Source organism: Acomys minous, assembly GCF_964271855.1.
Source record: "Acomys minous genome assembly, chromosome: 5".
Classification (NCBI taxonomy): Eukaryota; Metazoa; Chordata; class Mammalia; order Rodentia; family Muridae; genus Acomys; species Acomys minous.
Genome location: NC_140494.1, coordinates 71,293,644 through 71,310,211, shown reverse-complemented (window position 1 = coordinate 71,310,211; position 16,568 = coordinate 71,293,644). Strand labels below are relative to the sequence as shown.

Sequence of the window (16,568 nt, the reverse complement as noted above, 5' to 3'; positions counted from 1 at the left end):
GAACTATCATAGTGTATATAGTGCTTTAATGTGCTTTCTCATTCAATATAGGCTTTTGAAGCAAATGCTGCTGTTCTACTTTATGGATGAAGAAACCAAGCTTGATAACAAAAAGTGTAGGGATCTTTAATTTGAATTGAAGTTTGTCTAATTTTCAAAGTTTGTATTTTAATCATTATTGACATAAATACCAAAGATACACTGTGAGTAAATAGACATTGAAGTGAGTTACCTACTCTTAAACTTAGGTTCTTTGGAAACTTATGAAGGAAGTCCACTCTAACGCATGATGAGCTGTCATCATGTATTACAGAACGATGTGTATTGGAGGCTGCTTTTGCTTTTGCAAAGATGTTGGACTTAGGCGTAGAGTTTTTTTTTTTTTCCTGAATCATGGTTTCTTTGTGTAGACTTGGCTGTCCTAGAACTCACACTGTAGTGCAGGCTGGCCTCTGCCTCCCAGGGTGCCACTGTGCCCGGCTGATGTCTGTTTTCTATATTAATATTTCAGGTGGAAATAAATTCTAATTCTGGAATTTTTATCACCATGAATCCTGCTGGAAAGGGTTATGGAGGAAGACAGAAACTTCCAGATAATCTCAAACAGCTTTTCAGACCAGTGGCGATGTCACGTCCTGACAATGATCTTATAGCAGAAGTGATTCTGTATTCAGAGGGCTTCAAGGATGCTAAAGAACTGGGCAGAAAATTGGTTGCCATTTTCAACTTAGCTAGGTGGGTCCTTCCGTATTTTGTGTTTGTAATGATTTGTTTGTATGCTCATCTTTTCATATTTTTCTAGTTTATATAGTGGGCTTGTAGTATGAATATGGCATATTTTATTCCAAAAAGCAATAAAAGTTTATGTATTAGAGCTGTTCTTTTTCTTAATTGTCATTAATGTGATACTTTTTTTTCACAATATTTTTACCAGATGTTCTGACTAAATGGCTGTTTTACCAGTTTCCCAGCTGACCACCCAGAGGCTACAGCACTTTAGAGGGGTCTTTTTATGTGTTTTATTTCCAGTATTAGAGATGAACTTTTAGCATCCTAGACAACCGACAGCTGTGGCTCATACCATTTACTAGATGCTAGGGAATGGGGATGGTGCTGAAGGAGGAGGCGTGAGCTGCTTGTCAGAAGATGTTTTGAATCAAGTGAAAGCTGCTTGTCATTTAGCGTCTTCGTTAGGAAAACATCTGTTCATGAGGAGTTTGTCTCGTCCTGTGGTTCTTTCTTCAGTTGCTTTCTTGAGTGATCATTTTGTGTGCTGGGTTTCTTGTGTAAATTAATGAAATTCTAGTATTAATTTCTCTGGTCGTGATGCTAAAAGTAATTTCTTGCAAAGTTAACCATTGTGCATCTTGATTTCAGGGAGCTTTTGACGCCTCAGCAGCATTATGACTGGGGGCTGAGAGCTTTGAAGACAGTTCTGAGAGGAAGCGGGAATCTTCTCAGACACTTGAAGAAAAATGGCACAAAACAAGATGGTATGGTTGATTATTCTAATTAAAGTGCCTTATTTTAAATGTTCTAATTTAGAATAGTTTGTATTACTGAAAGGTTGTAGATACAGTGTAGATAATTTCTGTAAACCTTGCAGAGTTTTGTCTACTTTTAACATCTTACGTTAGTGTGGCATACTTGTATCAGTTAATTGAGTGATTTTACTGTTTTTTTTTTTTTAGTTAAACTTTATATATTCTGACTTTTTTATACTTTTAGCTTGACAGGAAAATTCAAGGGTACATTGCATATGAAGTAGTAGTGATGTGTGAAAGGATAATTGAATCTACTTGCTTTAAATGTAAAGTTCATTAGATTTCACAGGCTGTGATGTGTGCCTCCAATCCCAGAACTGAGGAGCTGAAACAGGAAGACGAGGTTCTAGGCCACCCTGGGAGACCTGATGAGATCCCATGGCCACACACTCTAGGAGTCTACCCTCAGAGTTCCTGGTTATAGGTGTTCACAGGAGCGTGTGACTTAGTTAGCAGAGACGTCATGGTGTTTTTCCTTCCAGTAGATGAAGATGGTAGACTGTGATGAGATCAGGCTCTCAGCAGAGAGAAGGCGGCAGGGGCACATGCTGTTTATCATGTTCTGTTGCTAGGTGCGTGGCATGACGTCACCTGGGTAACTTACTGGCTTCCTTTCCGTGGTGAAGGTGCTGCTGGCCAGACTTCCTACAGTAAAACTATAATTTTCCCTGATTCCTACTTTCTGGCTGTAAACATGTCACTAAGGCTATCTTACCTTCAAAGTGAGGCAGCCAAGATTAAGCACTGCCTCTCACCCTGGTCAGTAGCTGTTTATATTACTGCTCTTCGGTGGCGATTTCCCTTTCCTCATTTGTGTGTCACCTGAACTATTCACATCAGCATGTACTCAGACCATACTTGGCTCGTAGCAGGCAAATGCTTTCATCCCATCTATATAGAATAAAGGGTCCCTGTGTCCTTTTAGAGAGGCTGAGTTTTCAAGTTGCTATTAAAAATTGTTACAAGACTATCAATCACAGTTGAAGGAGAAAGAAAAAAATTTCACAATAAAAACAAATTTAAGCAATTTCTGGCCTGATTCAGCTCCATGGAAGGTGCTAGAAGTCAAGCTTTAGTCTGAAGAAAGACTGAAAATATGAGCATAGAGAAAGGATGGCATGAAATTACTTGTTTGTTCTTTAAATGCTAAAGGCTCACATCTTCAAAAAGGAAATACTTGAACTCTGCTACTAGGTTCACATGAAAAGTGGACAGTTGTTTTGCGGAAGGGTTATATAACTTTTTTATTTTTGATGATTTTGAAGAAATATTCAAAATTCATGTGTAGAAAATAAAGATGGTCATGAATTTAGTACTTGGAATAAACTTGGGAGCTTCTTTATATCTGTATACTGATATTCAGCAATTTGGATAAAATGCCAGAAAATTCAAATACAGTGTCTTTGCCTTTGTGTATTTTTATTGCTTGGTCTGGAATCTGGTAATGATATGAGCATTTGTGCTTAGCATAAATGAGTTTCGGGGCCAGTTTGATAAAGAAAAATTGAAGATTACTGTTTACAGCAGTGGTTCTCAGCCTTCCTAATGCTGCATCTCCTTAATACAGTTCCTTGTGTTGCGGTGACCCGCAGCCATAACATTAGTTTCATTGTTACTTCATAACTGTAATTTTTGTACTGTTATTAATAGTACTGTATCTGTTTTCTGATGGTCTTAGGTGACCTCCAAAAGTATACTGGCTTCGAGTGTTATTTCAGGAAGGAAATTTTTTGCGGATTACATTGGAATTTGCAGATTCTTGAATCTTGAGTGGGTTTACTTGAATTTGAATCCTAGTGGTAACATTTACTGTGTGTCATTGTCTTAGAGACAATGTATGTAAAACTGAAATGATAATAGTACTTATTTCTAAAGGATAATATGACATAAAAGGCAAAGTATTATACAAATGGAAATGATACGAGTGGAAATGATTTTTAGTGTGAAATCTGGTAGACGGGGGGGATTCAAATCCCATGGAAAGAGTTTATTTCTCATCAGTCAAAACATAGGAAATGAAGTGTAGCAGTTATGATTTACTGTTTTTAAGTGTGCCTAGCATGCTGGTTAATAACTAGTAATGAGTAGGAATACTATAAGCTTATTTGTTATTGAATTGACAAAAATAATTTTAAAATTAAACTTTCTCTGTAGTTAATGAAAATCATATTGTGGTACAAGCATTGAGGCTCAATACAATGTCAAAATTCACATTTGCTGATTGCACCCGGTTTGATGCACTGATTAAAGATGTTTTCCCTGGAATTGACTTTAAAGAAGTAGAATACGATGAACTAAGTGCGGCGTTAAGGCAAGTCTTTGAGGAGGCCAACTATGAAGTCATACCCAACCAGGTAACTGCCAGGGGTATTTTAGAGTAGATTAATGCACTTTCCTAGTTAATCCTTATTAATAATCGTTATTAGTCACCTTTTAATTTAGTTTTCATCTTTAATCTTACTCTAGGACAGTTTTTGGGGCTTTCTAGTTCAGATTAGGGATCCTTGCTGTGCTGTGTTCTGGCTTCCATCATGCATGGAATGTTTAATGTTAAGTGTGTGTTGGATTAGTATCCACACTTCACTAGATAGTGATCTGCGTGAAAGTCAGCATCTGTATATGTTTTTGCTCTGCGTTTTACTCCTGGTGCCTGCCCATCACAGCATCTTAGGTGTGATACATGGGCCATATAAACTTGCTTATTTATCACATGTAACTGAGTTATACCTTGATGATTTATTTGTAGGAATTCTTCCAAAAGCTCTTCTCTATGTGACATAGATGATCATTTAAAATGAACATCTCCCTTTAACTTTTATTAAGAAGTAGAATATGAATTAGTAACTGAGAGAAATCATGTATTTAATGAATAAATGACTACACAAAATAAAGGATATATGCTTTTAACTTTATGCAAAGCCACCTCTTTAAAAGACAAATGCTGAGCTTAAAGATTGCATTGTAAATGCGTTCTGATTTATTTCGCTAGTGGTCTATTTGAGGTTTTATTTTCCAGTGGAGAAATCAGACTTAATTTACAGTTCCAGGAGAAAGGTGTTTGCAGAATGGTGAGAGAACTGAGCGCAGCTGAATGTGGCGAATCACAATGTGAGCACACTTTCTTTCCTACTAGATGAAGAAGTCTCTAGAACTGTACGAACAGCTGCGCCAGAGGACGGGCGTTGTCATTGTTGGTCCAAGTGGTGCTGGCAAGTCTACCCTTTGGAGAATGTTAAGGGCTGCACTTTGTAAAATTGGCAGAGTAGTAAAACAGTACACGATGAACCCCAAAGCTATGCCCAGACACCAGTTACTGGGACATATAGACATGGATACCAGAGAATGGTCTGACGGGGTTCTGACACATAGTGCTCGCCAGGTCGTTCGTGAGCCTCAAGGTTGGTCCCTGTCTAATTTATTAGCCTTAGAGAATAGCATAGCCTGTTTATAATGTGGTTATTAAGGTTTCTGTGTGACTTAAAACACTTTATAATGATGCCCTTTTGCTATTTTACTAAGCCATTACTATTTTCTGTTATTGTTTTATTGAGACAGATTCTCACTCTGTAGTCCAGGCTGGCCTGGAACCTCATAAATACTGGGGTTATAGTCACTTACCACCAACCATGCTTGGGTCTTGTTGTCATTTGACTTATCACCTGATAGCGACTCGTAATATAGTCAAAACTTAGAGTAACTTGATTAATTATAATTCATAAGTAATTTACTGAATGCATAAAAATATCTGCCTTGTTAATGTAACTGATATATTTGAACATCATTAAGTTGTCAGTGTGAACATATCTGAGTTATTTTTAAAATTGAAGCAGTAAAACAATTTATTTTTTTATCTAAATTTTATCAATTTAGTTGTGTTGTTTTGTGTTTTGTTTTTGGTTTTCATTTTGTATTTTTGAGCAAGATCTCACTGTGTAGCCTTGGGCTAGAACTTGCTGTGTAGACCAGACTAGCCTTGAACTCACTGAGATCTGCCTCCAATGGTGGTATTAAAGGCTTGTGCCATCATATTTGAATTGACTTTGTGTGCTTGTTTTGTTTTTGAGACACGGCTTCTATGTGTAGCCTGGGCTGGCTTTGTAGACCAGGCTGGCCTCGAACTCAGGCCTCTGCTTCTTCAAGTACTAGCATTACAGGTGTAAGCCATCATGCCCAGCTTGACTTGATTTTAAAGAGGTTTTTTTTTTTTTGTTTTTTTTTTAGAAACTAGACTTTCAGTAGATTACTTTGCCAAGCTTTAATTTAATTAGTACCTTTTCAAATAAGACAGTTGATAAATTATTCAGAAATTGATGCCATTTGAAGGGTTTTCAAGGTGGCTTCAGTGGCAGCAGCTGCTGCTTCTTTCTTTCTTTCCTTCTTTCCTTCCTTCCTTCCTTTCTTTCTTCCTTCCTTCCCTCTTCCCTTCTTCTTTCTTCTTTTTTCCTTCTTCTTTCCTTCCTCCTTCTCCTCCTCTCCCTCCCTTTCCTCCTCCTCCTTCTTGTAATACTACATTAAATGAAGGCCAGCACTACCCTTTCCCACACTGGTGGTGACATTTCCCTCTTTGAATTGTGTTAAAGTACAACGGGAACCAGCTTGATTTTAGGAAGGATAAGTGAACATCAACCTGGTGCTGCTCTTCCCACTTCAGTCATCCTCGGATATACTAAAATCAAGTGGTAGCAGGTAGTGCTTTATTTCTTGTGAAAATTAGGTTTTCTTTGTTTTCTAAAAGAGACATTATGTAGCAAACATTTATATATTCTCACGATGTGGCCAGTCACATAGAGTGGGAGATTATATCTCACTGAAACGGTAATACTCGTCTTACAAAATAATACTGTATGGGTTGTAGCTGATCTAGGACAGTAGATACAGGATTGGTTGCCCACGGCTTGTCTAGCACTGTTTGCTGTGACGCTTCAGCTTGCTCAACTCTGTTCTTTTATGTTAAGGTGGAAATTAATGCTAAGTGATCAAAGTTACGTTATTCCTTATGTTGGACTGTTATAGCATCTGACATATTCCTGTGTGTGTGTGTCTGTGTCTGTCTGTCTGTATGTATGGTTTTTTAAAGTCCTTATTCTTGTGTCTTGGAAATAGATGTCAGCTCATGGATAATCTGTGATGGTGACATTGACCCTGAATGGGTAGAATCTCTGAATTCTGTTCTGGATGATAATCGGTTGCTCACCATGCCCAGTGGAGAAAGGATTCAGTTTGGTCCAAATGTTAACTTTGTATTTGAAACTCATGATTTAAGTTGTGCCTCGCCAGCCACAATATCTAGAATGGGAATGATATTTCTTAGGTAAGCTGCAAATCATTTCTATTCCATATATTAGAATATTCTTTAGTTATCATTCTGGGCTCAGAACTAACTTAATTAAAAATAGAACAAATAACCAGGTGCTGGTGGTGCAGACCTTTGACCCCAGCACCTGGAGGCGGAGGCAGCAGATTCCTGTGAGTTTGGGGCCAGCTTGGTCTACAGAGTGAGCTCCAGGAGAACCACAGCTACAAAGAGAAACCTTGTCTCAAAAAACTGCAAGAAAGAACAGATAATATATTCATATTGATTGCATCCATGGTTAGCATTTTTGGTTGGAGTTTAATTGATTCAGAGTTTGTTTTATTATATGTGAATTATTTTAGCAATTTGGTCATATCTCAAAATATCTTAAGTATTATTTTTTAAGACAAAAGGCAAGTACTTAATTTCCTTTAAAAATTTTAAGACACTGAGATTGAATTCTCAATCTCAATTGATAAAGAGACAGATCTTAATTCCCTGATAAATTCTTGGTTGACGAATCAGCCCGCTGAATACAGAAGTAATCTTGAAAATTGGATTGGAGATTATTTTTCAAAAGCTTTACAGTGAGTTTTAAAGCAGGTGAGATTGAATATGTAAGCATACTAAATAAACACTAGAACCATAGTAGTTAAATCCCTGTAGCGTATTTTAGCTACAGAACTTTAAATTCCTAAGATTTTAAGACTGATTCGGGTATAATAGGTCCTTCACCTAAACTTGGCATTTCACAACTTGAAAACCTCTTTCCTAAATACTTTTTACTTTTCCAGTGAGCTGATAAAAGGCTTAAAGGACAAAAATGAGTACTAACTAGTTAGAGATTTCACATACTCAGTCATGCACCAGAGCATTGACATTTTGACCAGCTTCATTTTCTGAAATGAGTAATAGTTTGGCAAAAATGTTTAGAATTTGCTATTCATCTTGCCTGTATTTCAGGACAATTGGAGGCCATTCTGTGTAATGAGTGATGCATTGCTGTCATTCACTTGGGTTTAGATTATGTCTTAAAAGTATTTAACTTTTGGTTTCACTGCACGTATTATTGGAAACATTTATATTAAACTAGTCATGAACTTCAGTTGATGTTAAGGTTAATTATAAAAATAATGGTATTTTAGGTATATCAATTTTTTGTAATATTTATATAAATTTACCATTTATTCAGTTTTAGAATCTTGTAAGAATATTATAGTAAAGGGTAGGCTTACAGGTAAGTTTAAAATTTCAGTATTTATTTGTATTTTACATTAACTTAAGCAGTAGAAAGACTTGAGGAAAGGAGTGAGACTGATATTTATGGAGGATAAAAAGTTACATAAGTGGGTGCTGTGAATATTTAGCAGAGTCACGTACTGCTGCAGAGGATTGTACATTGTTGGTGGCAGACGTGCTGGCTGTATGAGGCACACTGAATTTGTGTGATTTCATGTAAACTATAGCTATATATTAACTTTTAGGTTGCTGTGTACTCTAGCTTGGACCTTTTCGGGTTCCTTTATTTTCCCTGATGTTTACCAGGCATTTATCTGTGGAGAGGCCCAATGAGAACTTTCAAGTAGTGTCGTGACTCCTGTAGTGTTCCACAGCACACACATGGAGTCGCCGATGCCGACGGTCTGCTAACACAAAAGACTTAATGGATGATGTCTGTAGGAACAGGAGTTAGTGAGAAGTGGGTGACAGGATCTTCCTAAGTAACTTGCATGTTTGTGGTAATCTCTTGTAGTGACGAAGAGACAGATCTTAATTCCCTGATAAAATCTTGGTTGAGGAATCAGCCCGCTGAATACAGAAGTAATCTCGAAAACTGGATTGGAGATTATTTTTCAAAAGCTTTACAGTGGGTTTTAAAGCAGGTGAGTTGCCCATGGCAGTTCATGGTCAGTGCAGCGGGAAGTGCGGTCAGGGGTTGAGCCTGCTTTTGCTCTCTCGTGGTAGAACACTGCTGGGCCGCGGCGTAGAGCAGATGTTGGCATTGCTGTTCCTTTCCTGTCTACTTACATTACCTGTGTTAGCTAGTCTTAAGACGGTTAATTTTCATGTCTATAGAACCTTGCCTAAGTGACCCCAAAAGCTTGAATGCTAGGATGTCTTTTTCTCAGTAGAAAAACCATCTTGTCTCATTTTACTGTTAGTAATTACCTAGATGTATATCATGTTAGACATTATTAAGCTAATACTAAAATTCAGAAGGGACAGTGAGTTACAGTAATATTTGAAACATTTGTTTATGCAATAAAAATAGACATCTAAATATGCAAAGTGTAAGTGAGTGAGAGCGTGCCTTCCTAGAGATGGGGCTGCCTGGGGCATGAGGATGCCACATAAACACATCGTCGCGCCCACCAGCATGGAAGGAGCACTACCAGGATAGAAGAGGGCAGCAGGCTTCCGTGCATACATGATCTTTTAACACTTTGTGTGGCTATTCGCTCGTTACTGATTTTATGAAAAATGTAAATATATTAAACAGAATAGCAACAGTTTCTTTGATGTCAAATGACTGTTAGTCTGAATTTGATCTAGAGGTCAGTTTTTTTATATTGACCAAAAGTGCATAAAAATAGAAAATTTGCTATTTTTTTTATCCTTTTGTGTTTGTTTTTCTTCCCTTGTGAGGATAGGAACTGGAGAAATAAAAACAAGTGTTAAAAATGTTACAAATTTGTTAGCTTCCCCTAGACCTGGAGAAGGAGGAGGTCCCTGCTCCCTAGTCTGACAAGATGTGTCTGCTATTTGCTTCTACCCCGCCCCCCCCACTCACCAAACATCTGTTGCATTCATTTGGAGGTTCTGTGAGGGCAGGGACCGAGCCTGCCGTGCCCCTTAGCTCCAGAGTGAGTTTGTTAGGAGTGAGTGAGTAGCTGTCCTGCTGCTGAGATGCCTGTGTCCAGCTTCTTTTCACCAGATAGTTCATTCTAATAGTGCTGATGCTGTCAGATCTGCTAGCTTGCTTGGTGTGTGTGTGTGTGTGTGTGTGTGTGTGTGTGTGTGTGTGTGTGTGTGTGTCTGTCTGTCTGTCTGTCTGAAGGTGCAATACTAGGGAGCATATACTTATGAGACTTGATATGGAAGGGGAAGATGATTAAGTTATAGGGTAGATGGAGGAGAGGGGACAATAAGAGTCATGTTTGTATGTTGTAGTAGTTACTGTTGTGTCACTGTTAAGGCAGGAAAGAAATCCTGGTGCGTAGTCCCAGAACCTTTAGTCTGTCATGACAGGGAAGCAGAGCAGACTTGATGGAACTCACGGCAGTTGTGGCTGGTGGCTGGGGTGCTTGGCATCACTATGCCTCATGTTGTTTGCCAAAGGAAGCGGAGAAAACAGGCCAGAAGCAGGGATGTAAGGGTCACCCCTAGTGATCAGCTTGTACCAACTGCATCTCGCCTGTTAGAGACTGTACCTTCATGACAGTGTTACACGCTGGAGGCTGGCCTCAGAACATGAAACTGTGTACGCTTCAGATGGAAGCCACACCTAGGCGCTTGGCTCAAGTTTTTAAAATACGTATGTATATTCTTTAGGTTGAGGAAGTGTGTCATGTATGTATTTGAGAATTTAGCATTTATCATTCAAAATACATAATTGCTTTTAAAAATAATTTTGAATTTTCAACGTATATATGTAAACTGAATAGCATCCATACTTGCTATTTAAATGAAAGCAACGAATGGAAAGATTTTTAGCAGTGCTCTGTGTCCATTTGTATGGTTGGCATTCGCTGGTTAATGTCTGTCTTTCCTGCCTTGGTTCCATGAATTTTAATTGACAGAATGACTATGTGGTAGAAACAAGCTTGGTCGGGACCGTGATGAATGGGTTGTCCCACCTGCACGGATGCAAAGATCATGATCAGTTTATTATTAATCTTATACGAGGACTGGGTGGAAATCTGAATATGAAATCCCGTTTGGAGTTTACCAAGGAGGTAAGGAACATTTTTCAGCTGCCATCCTTAGCTTGTCTTCTCCCTTAGCTCTCACCACACAGTGATGTAGTTCCAAGGTATGTAACTTTTACTTATGAATTTATGCATTTTGGTAGACTAACAGGACATCTTAATGTTTGTGGGTCTACATACCTGTTCGTGCATTTATGTATGTGTGTGTGTGTATATATCTCTATATCAAACTTAGAATTTCTGATATTCTTAAAATTTTTATGAGATTTTGTAGTTAAATTAAGGCTTGGAACAGAAAACTATTAATAAAGTTTAAACCTATTTAGTCATATTCCATTATTTCATTTAGCTTTAATTTTACAAGAATATTGTTTTAAAATTATCCTTTAGAATAGGATAGTGTTAGCATTTAGAAATATTAAGGTATTTCTAATTATTTCTTTAATAATGTCAGATTGTATTTGAACCACTTAGTTAGAAAGCCAGTTTTTGTATCATAAGGGACTTTTGTTTTCTTTTTCTTTTATGTGTATTGGTGTTTTCCTGCATGTATGTCTGTGCACCATATATGTGCCTGGGCCTGTGGAAGACCAACACAGTGTTCTGCTCACTGTTGCTTTGTACCTCATCTGTTGCTTTCTCTGTCCTGTTTGCTTCTCTGTGGCTGTGTGGCCTCCAGCCTCTCTCCACTGCTATGTAACACCTCCCTGTATACCGCTCTGAAACATTCTCATTGCACAATTGAGAATGTGCAGCAGTTCTCAGTGTTGAGGAGCAGAGTTGCTCACTGAATGCTGTGGTTGTAACTGAAGTCAGTTCTGGGAAATGTTGGGAAAAACAGGGCTTTAGCATTCTTAAAGCCTGCAGTTTGGAGCTGGGCGTGGTGGCGCATGCCTTTAATCCCAGCACTTGGGAGGCAGAGGCAGGTGGATCACTGTGAGTTTGAGGCCAGCCTGGTCTACAAAGAGAGTCCAGACAACTGCTACACAGAGAAACCCAGTCTTGAAGAACAAAAACAAAAACAAACAAACAAAGTCTGCAGCTTGTGCGACAACTATTAAAAGTTAGATATATTTTATAATTTTATAACTTGATCTATAAATATCTACCAAATTGGTATTTTCATATATATTTTTATTTTACTTCAGATCATTTTGAGGTAAAATACTGTTTTACTTTTAAAGTTTGCTTAGAAGTGGTAAATATAAACTTTTTTTTTTAAACAAAGTGATTTACTATGGAGATATTTACTTGGATGACTATGTAAACACTCCCCATTAAAACATTTTCCTCTGAAGGTTTTTAATTGGGCACGGGAATCCCCGCCGGACTCTCACAGACCGCTGGACACCTACTATGACTTTGATCGAGGACAGTTAGCATCCTACGTGCTTAAGAAGCCCGAGAGCCTGACAGCTGATGACTTCAGCAGTGGCCACACCCTTCCTGTCATTCAGACTCCTGACATGCAGCGGGGTCTGGATTATTTCAAACCTTGGCTAAGTTCTGATACCAAACAGCCATTTATTCTCGTGGGACCAGAAGGATGTGGCAAAGGGTAAGAAGAATGCTTTCAGAGATACATATTGTGAAGTTATTTCTTTTCTCCCCAAGAATTTAAAAGCAAGCTAGCAAGCTTCCTTCCTTCCTTCTTTCCTTCCTTCCTTCTTTCTTCCTTTCTTCCTTTTGCTTAAAAAGCACTTAGACTTTTATACAGGACAATTTTCATTGTCACTCCTGTTTAAGAAAAAATGACTACAGAGAGGACTGACATTTTCTCTGCCATGTTGTGGTCTTAGAACATGCATACAGTCAAACAAACACCGAGTCCCTTATATGCACTTACAGATTACTATGTGCTTTAGCCAGGAATTTAGCAGTGGACTGCAGCTCTCTTATTAAAAATAGTGGCTAGCTTAGTGTAGGCTACCTGTGTTTAGTGTCCATATTATTCATGCTTTAGGAATAAACTTGAATTATTAGTTTTACATGTATGTTGGCATAATAATTAAAAAAAAACCTATTCAATCAGGGTAGTTAACAAAACAAAGCAAAAACTCTTGGGGAATTTAAAATCTTTCCATGAACTATGGGGGGAAAACTAGTGTATTCTATATACCTTATAAATTTGAACTTAGGAAATCTGTAAGAATTCCTGGAATACCTTAAAATATACATTTCCTCACAGTTTCAAAAATTAGAAAGTTACTTTGGTGATTATGGAGACCATATCTATGTTTATTATTTTCCTTCACAACATAATCTGAAATAGTTTAGAAAAGGATATCAGTTTCATGTTGAGTGTAAGGAGTGTTTTGTTGGGCACATTTCCCCAGTGCGATGCCGCCCAGTGTCACCTGTCTCCCGCAGGATGCTGCTCAGGTACGCCTTCTCCCAGCTGCGCTCCACTGAGATCGCTACAGTGCACTGCAGCGCACAGACTACTTCCCGGCATCTTCTGCAGAAGCTGAGCCAGACTTGCATGGTAATTAGCACGAACACTGGCCGAGTGTACAGACCAAAAGACTGTGAAAGACTTGTTTTATACCTGAAAGATATCAACCTGCCCAAGCTAGACAAGTGGGGGACCAGCACTTTGGTGGCTTTTCTCCAGCAAGTAAGTCTTATCTGTAATAGGAACCAGTATTTTTTTCTTACAGATACAAAATCTGCTTTCCTTCTCTTGGACCAGTTTTATCTAGCTCACATCGATAGAGTTGAAATTCATGAAATATTTAAGTCTTGTTCTAGGTTGGTCACTCTCCATTTGGAAATCTGCTTTTTACACTCCTTACCTTGTCAGGGAAACGGTGAAGGAATCAGCAGCTGGTATTAGGGAGGTCTTGAGGTTTGGCTCTTGTTGCTCCGTCAGTGTTACTCTCTCTATAAACCTGGGGTGTACCCTCCTTTCCTCTTTGGCTTTGTAACCCATGTCCTTACTTAGTGTAAAAGATTTATTCCTGTATGTTATTATATCATATTAAAAGCCCCAGGTTTTTAGAGCTTGCTATGTTTATATGGATTATGCAGTTGTATAATATGATAATATAGTTATGGGAAAGCCTGAAATATTTTTCTTATTATTTCCTGACTCCTGGCTTTTTTTCTATAATTGCTAATAAATTTATAATAGTATTTGGATTTTACTGTTTAATGCAGTGAAAACATTTTAAAAGAAGAGGAATCAGATCAAATTAACTAAATGCAGAGCAGAACAATTCTACTTTTTCAGGATGTAAAAATTTAAAATGCTTCAATCTTAAATTGCTGAGTTGACTAAGGGGTGATGCTTACACTTGGAAGTAATTACAATTTAGATAATACTTCATCGTTCATCTTGATGGTTGGGTTGACATGATCTGTAGGCACCAGACAAACCCTTGGTGTGTGTGAAGATTTTCTGGTGACTAAAGTGGGAAGGCCCACCCTGAATGTGGGCAGCACTCTTCACTTCGCTGAGCCCTGACTAAGGCAGGTGGAGCGGGGATCTGGGCAGCAGAGCTTGACACTGTCTTCTGACTCAGGATGCAGTGGCACCAGCTGTTTCCTGTTCCTGCTGCCCTGCCAGGCATGCTGGGGTGGATTGTGTCCCTTTGAACTGTAAGGCAAAGCTTGCCTGATGTGGCCCTGGTCAGCTGCTTTGTTATAGCAAGGAGACAAGTGACCAATGCATGATCTTAATATGATTAGAGAAATCTAAAGTTAAAACCATTTATAAACATTTGTTTGTTTTTATATAGGTGTTGACATACCAAGGATTTTATGATGAAAATTTGGAATGGGTTGGTCTGGAGAACATTCAAATTGTAGCTTCCATGTCAGCTGGAGGAAGACTGGGGAGACACAAGCTGACCACCAGATTTACGTCTATTGTTCGTCTTTGTGCTGTAGAGTATGTATCTTAGTAACAGTGATATGCTTGCTTGTTTGCTATTTATTCAAGATACCCATCAAGAATATTCCCAAAATGTAGATAGTATAATGATTAAGCCAATACATTTTTCCAAACTTTTGGCAATGGTTTAAGAGTATGTAAGGTCTTTTATACAAGGAGATAAAAGTCTATGTCTGTACCTCTAAACATCAGGAGCAAGAGCTGACTGGTACCTTTAAGTCTGTATTTACTTGTCAGTTAATACATAACGTAAATATATAGTACCTGACAATGTGGTATTATGTAGTGCTCCGACATATTATCTAATGCATGATGCTCTAGACAATTTAAACATGCAGATTTATCACTTCTTTCTTTTGGTGTGTATGAGATGAATCAAGGGGTCTTGCTCATACTAGTCAAGTGTCCCCAACTCTACAAGATCCCTTCCTTTAACTTTGTGAATTGTGCAGTGCACAGTTACTGCCTCCAGGTTCACACCAGATATCCTTGCTTCTGTCCAGATGCAGCTTCACCTTAGAATCAATGTTTCCCCCACCTTCCTACTTCTTTACAGATCCCAGTTCCTAGCAATGTCTTATGTACTCTCCACTTGTATGAGAGCAGCATTTTGGACCACGTGGCAGAAATCATGTACTGTCTTGTCTGTAGTTCTGGGCTTGTCCTATTTTGTTTATTTAACATGATTTCTAGGCATCTATATTGTTAGAAACACCTGGCTTTCAATATTTATGTGGCTAACTCTTACTTCCTTGTATATATGTACCACATTAGTTTTTCCTTTCCTCCTCACCTGATAAGATACTTAGGTTGTTTGTATTATGTGTTGGGTGTTATGAATAATGCTGCAGTGACCATGGGAGTACATATGTCTCTTCAACATGTTTTATTTCCTTTACATGTGGAAAAATGGTACATTTTAGACATAAATGTTTTATGTATGTCACAAAACTAATATTTAATTTTATGGAAATAAAAGGAGTTGAATCTGATGAAAGGAGAGTTAGGACACATAAATTGGGATGGCATCTGTCTAATCCATCTGTCCATCCTTGGGACTGAGACTCCTGATTTTATGTTCATAGCCCTGTCCCTTGGGATTTTTCACCTTACTCACCATTGTTAACTTAAAAGTTCCTGCTAACCACATTTTATCTATGGACATTGCTTTTACTGAGATGCTATGGTTGCCAGCTAACCTACATGGAAGTCAATTTTGGCTTGAGAAAAACAGGCTAACTTTTGTTGCATTTTTTTATCTTCTTGGACTTCTGACCTGGATTACTGCCCTATGTATAGGCTTTACTTAGCTCAAAGTGCTTTTTCTTAAGTAAAATATCCTGTTTTAGTCTGAAGATAAGTGGCTTTTGAAGTTTTGATTTTTAAGTAGTTTGATTAGAGTCTTCTGTAAAGCCCTCCAGTCTCAGAGAGCAGACACTGAGAGACTCACAGAGAGAGGGGCGGGGGGGGGGGGGGGGGAATGGACTGAGTGGGTCCTGCTCCCTGAACAGCTCCAAGATCTGGGCTGGAGCTGTGCTGTCTGGAACTTAACACTGTTAAATCTTAACGTGAAGCTAGTAACTTAGGGTATTGATTTATTTCAGATTACTTATTTCTTGTCTTCCCTTTTTAGTTACCCAGAAAGAGAACAGTTACAGACAATCTATGGCGCATACTTGGAAGCAGTTCTGCACAAAAATCTCAAGAATCATTCTATTTGGGGTTCTTCATCAAAAATTTATCTCTTAGCGGGCTCCATGGTGCAGGTGTATGAACAGGTACACATAAGTTTGTGCTGTAGTCTCCAGCCCTGCTGGCTTTACCCTGGTCTTGGTGCTGTGTCCAGGCTCCTCTTCCTTGTCACAGTGCAGTGTGGTAGATGACACAGGAGCAGCACATTGAACAGC

General features: G+C 38.4%; 1 protein-coding gene across 1 annotated transcript in view; it reads left to right on the top strand.

Moving 5' to 3' along the window:
• The window catches only part of DYNC2H1 (dynein cytoplasmic 2 heavy chain 1), a 181,813-nt gene that overhangs the window by 47,452 nt on the left and 117,793 nt on the right, over positions 1-16,568 (top strand). The window contains exons 35-45 of the mRNA XM_084783098.1: positions 512-735; positions 1,378-1,493; positions 3,699-3,898; positions 4,678-4,942; positions 6,648-6,855; positions 8,591-8,720; positions 10,638-10,793; positions 12,065-12,324; positions 13,137-13,383; positions 14,507-14,658; positions 16,295-16,439. Coding sequence (XP_084639224.1) covers positions 512-735; positions 1,378-1,493; positions 3,699-3,898; positions 4,678-4,942; positions 6,648-6,855; positions 8,591-8,720; positions 10,638-10,793; positions 12,065-12,324; positions 13,137-13,383; positions 14,507-14,658; positions 16,295-16,439 — 2,103 coding nt within the window. The remainder of the gene's footprint in view (positions 1-511; positions 736-1,377; positions 1,494-3,698; positions 3,899-4,677; positions 4,943-6,647; positions 6,856-8,590; positions 8,721-10,637; positions 10,794-12,064; positions 12,325-13,136; positions 13,384-14,506; positions 14,659-16,294; positions 16,440-16,568) is intronic.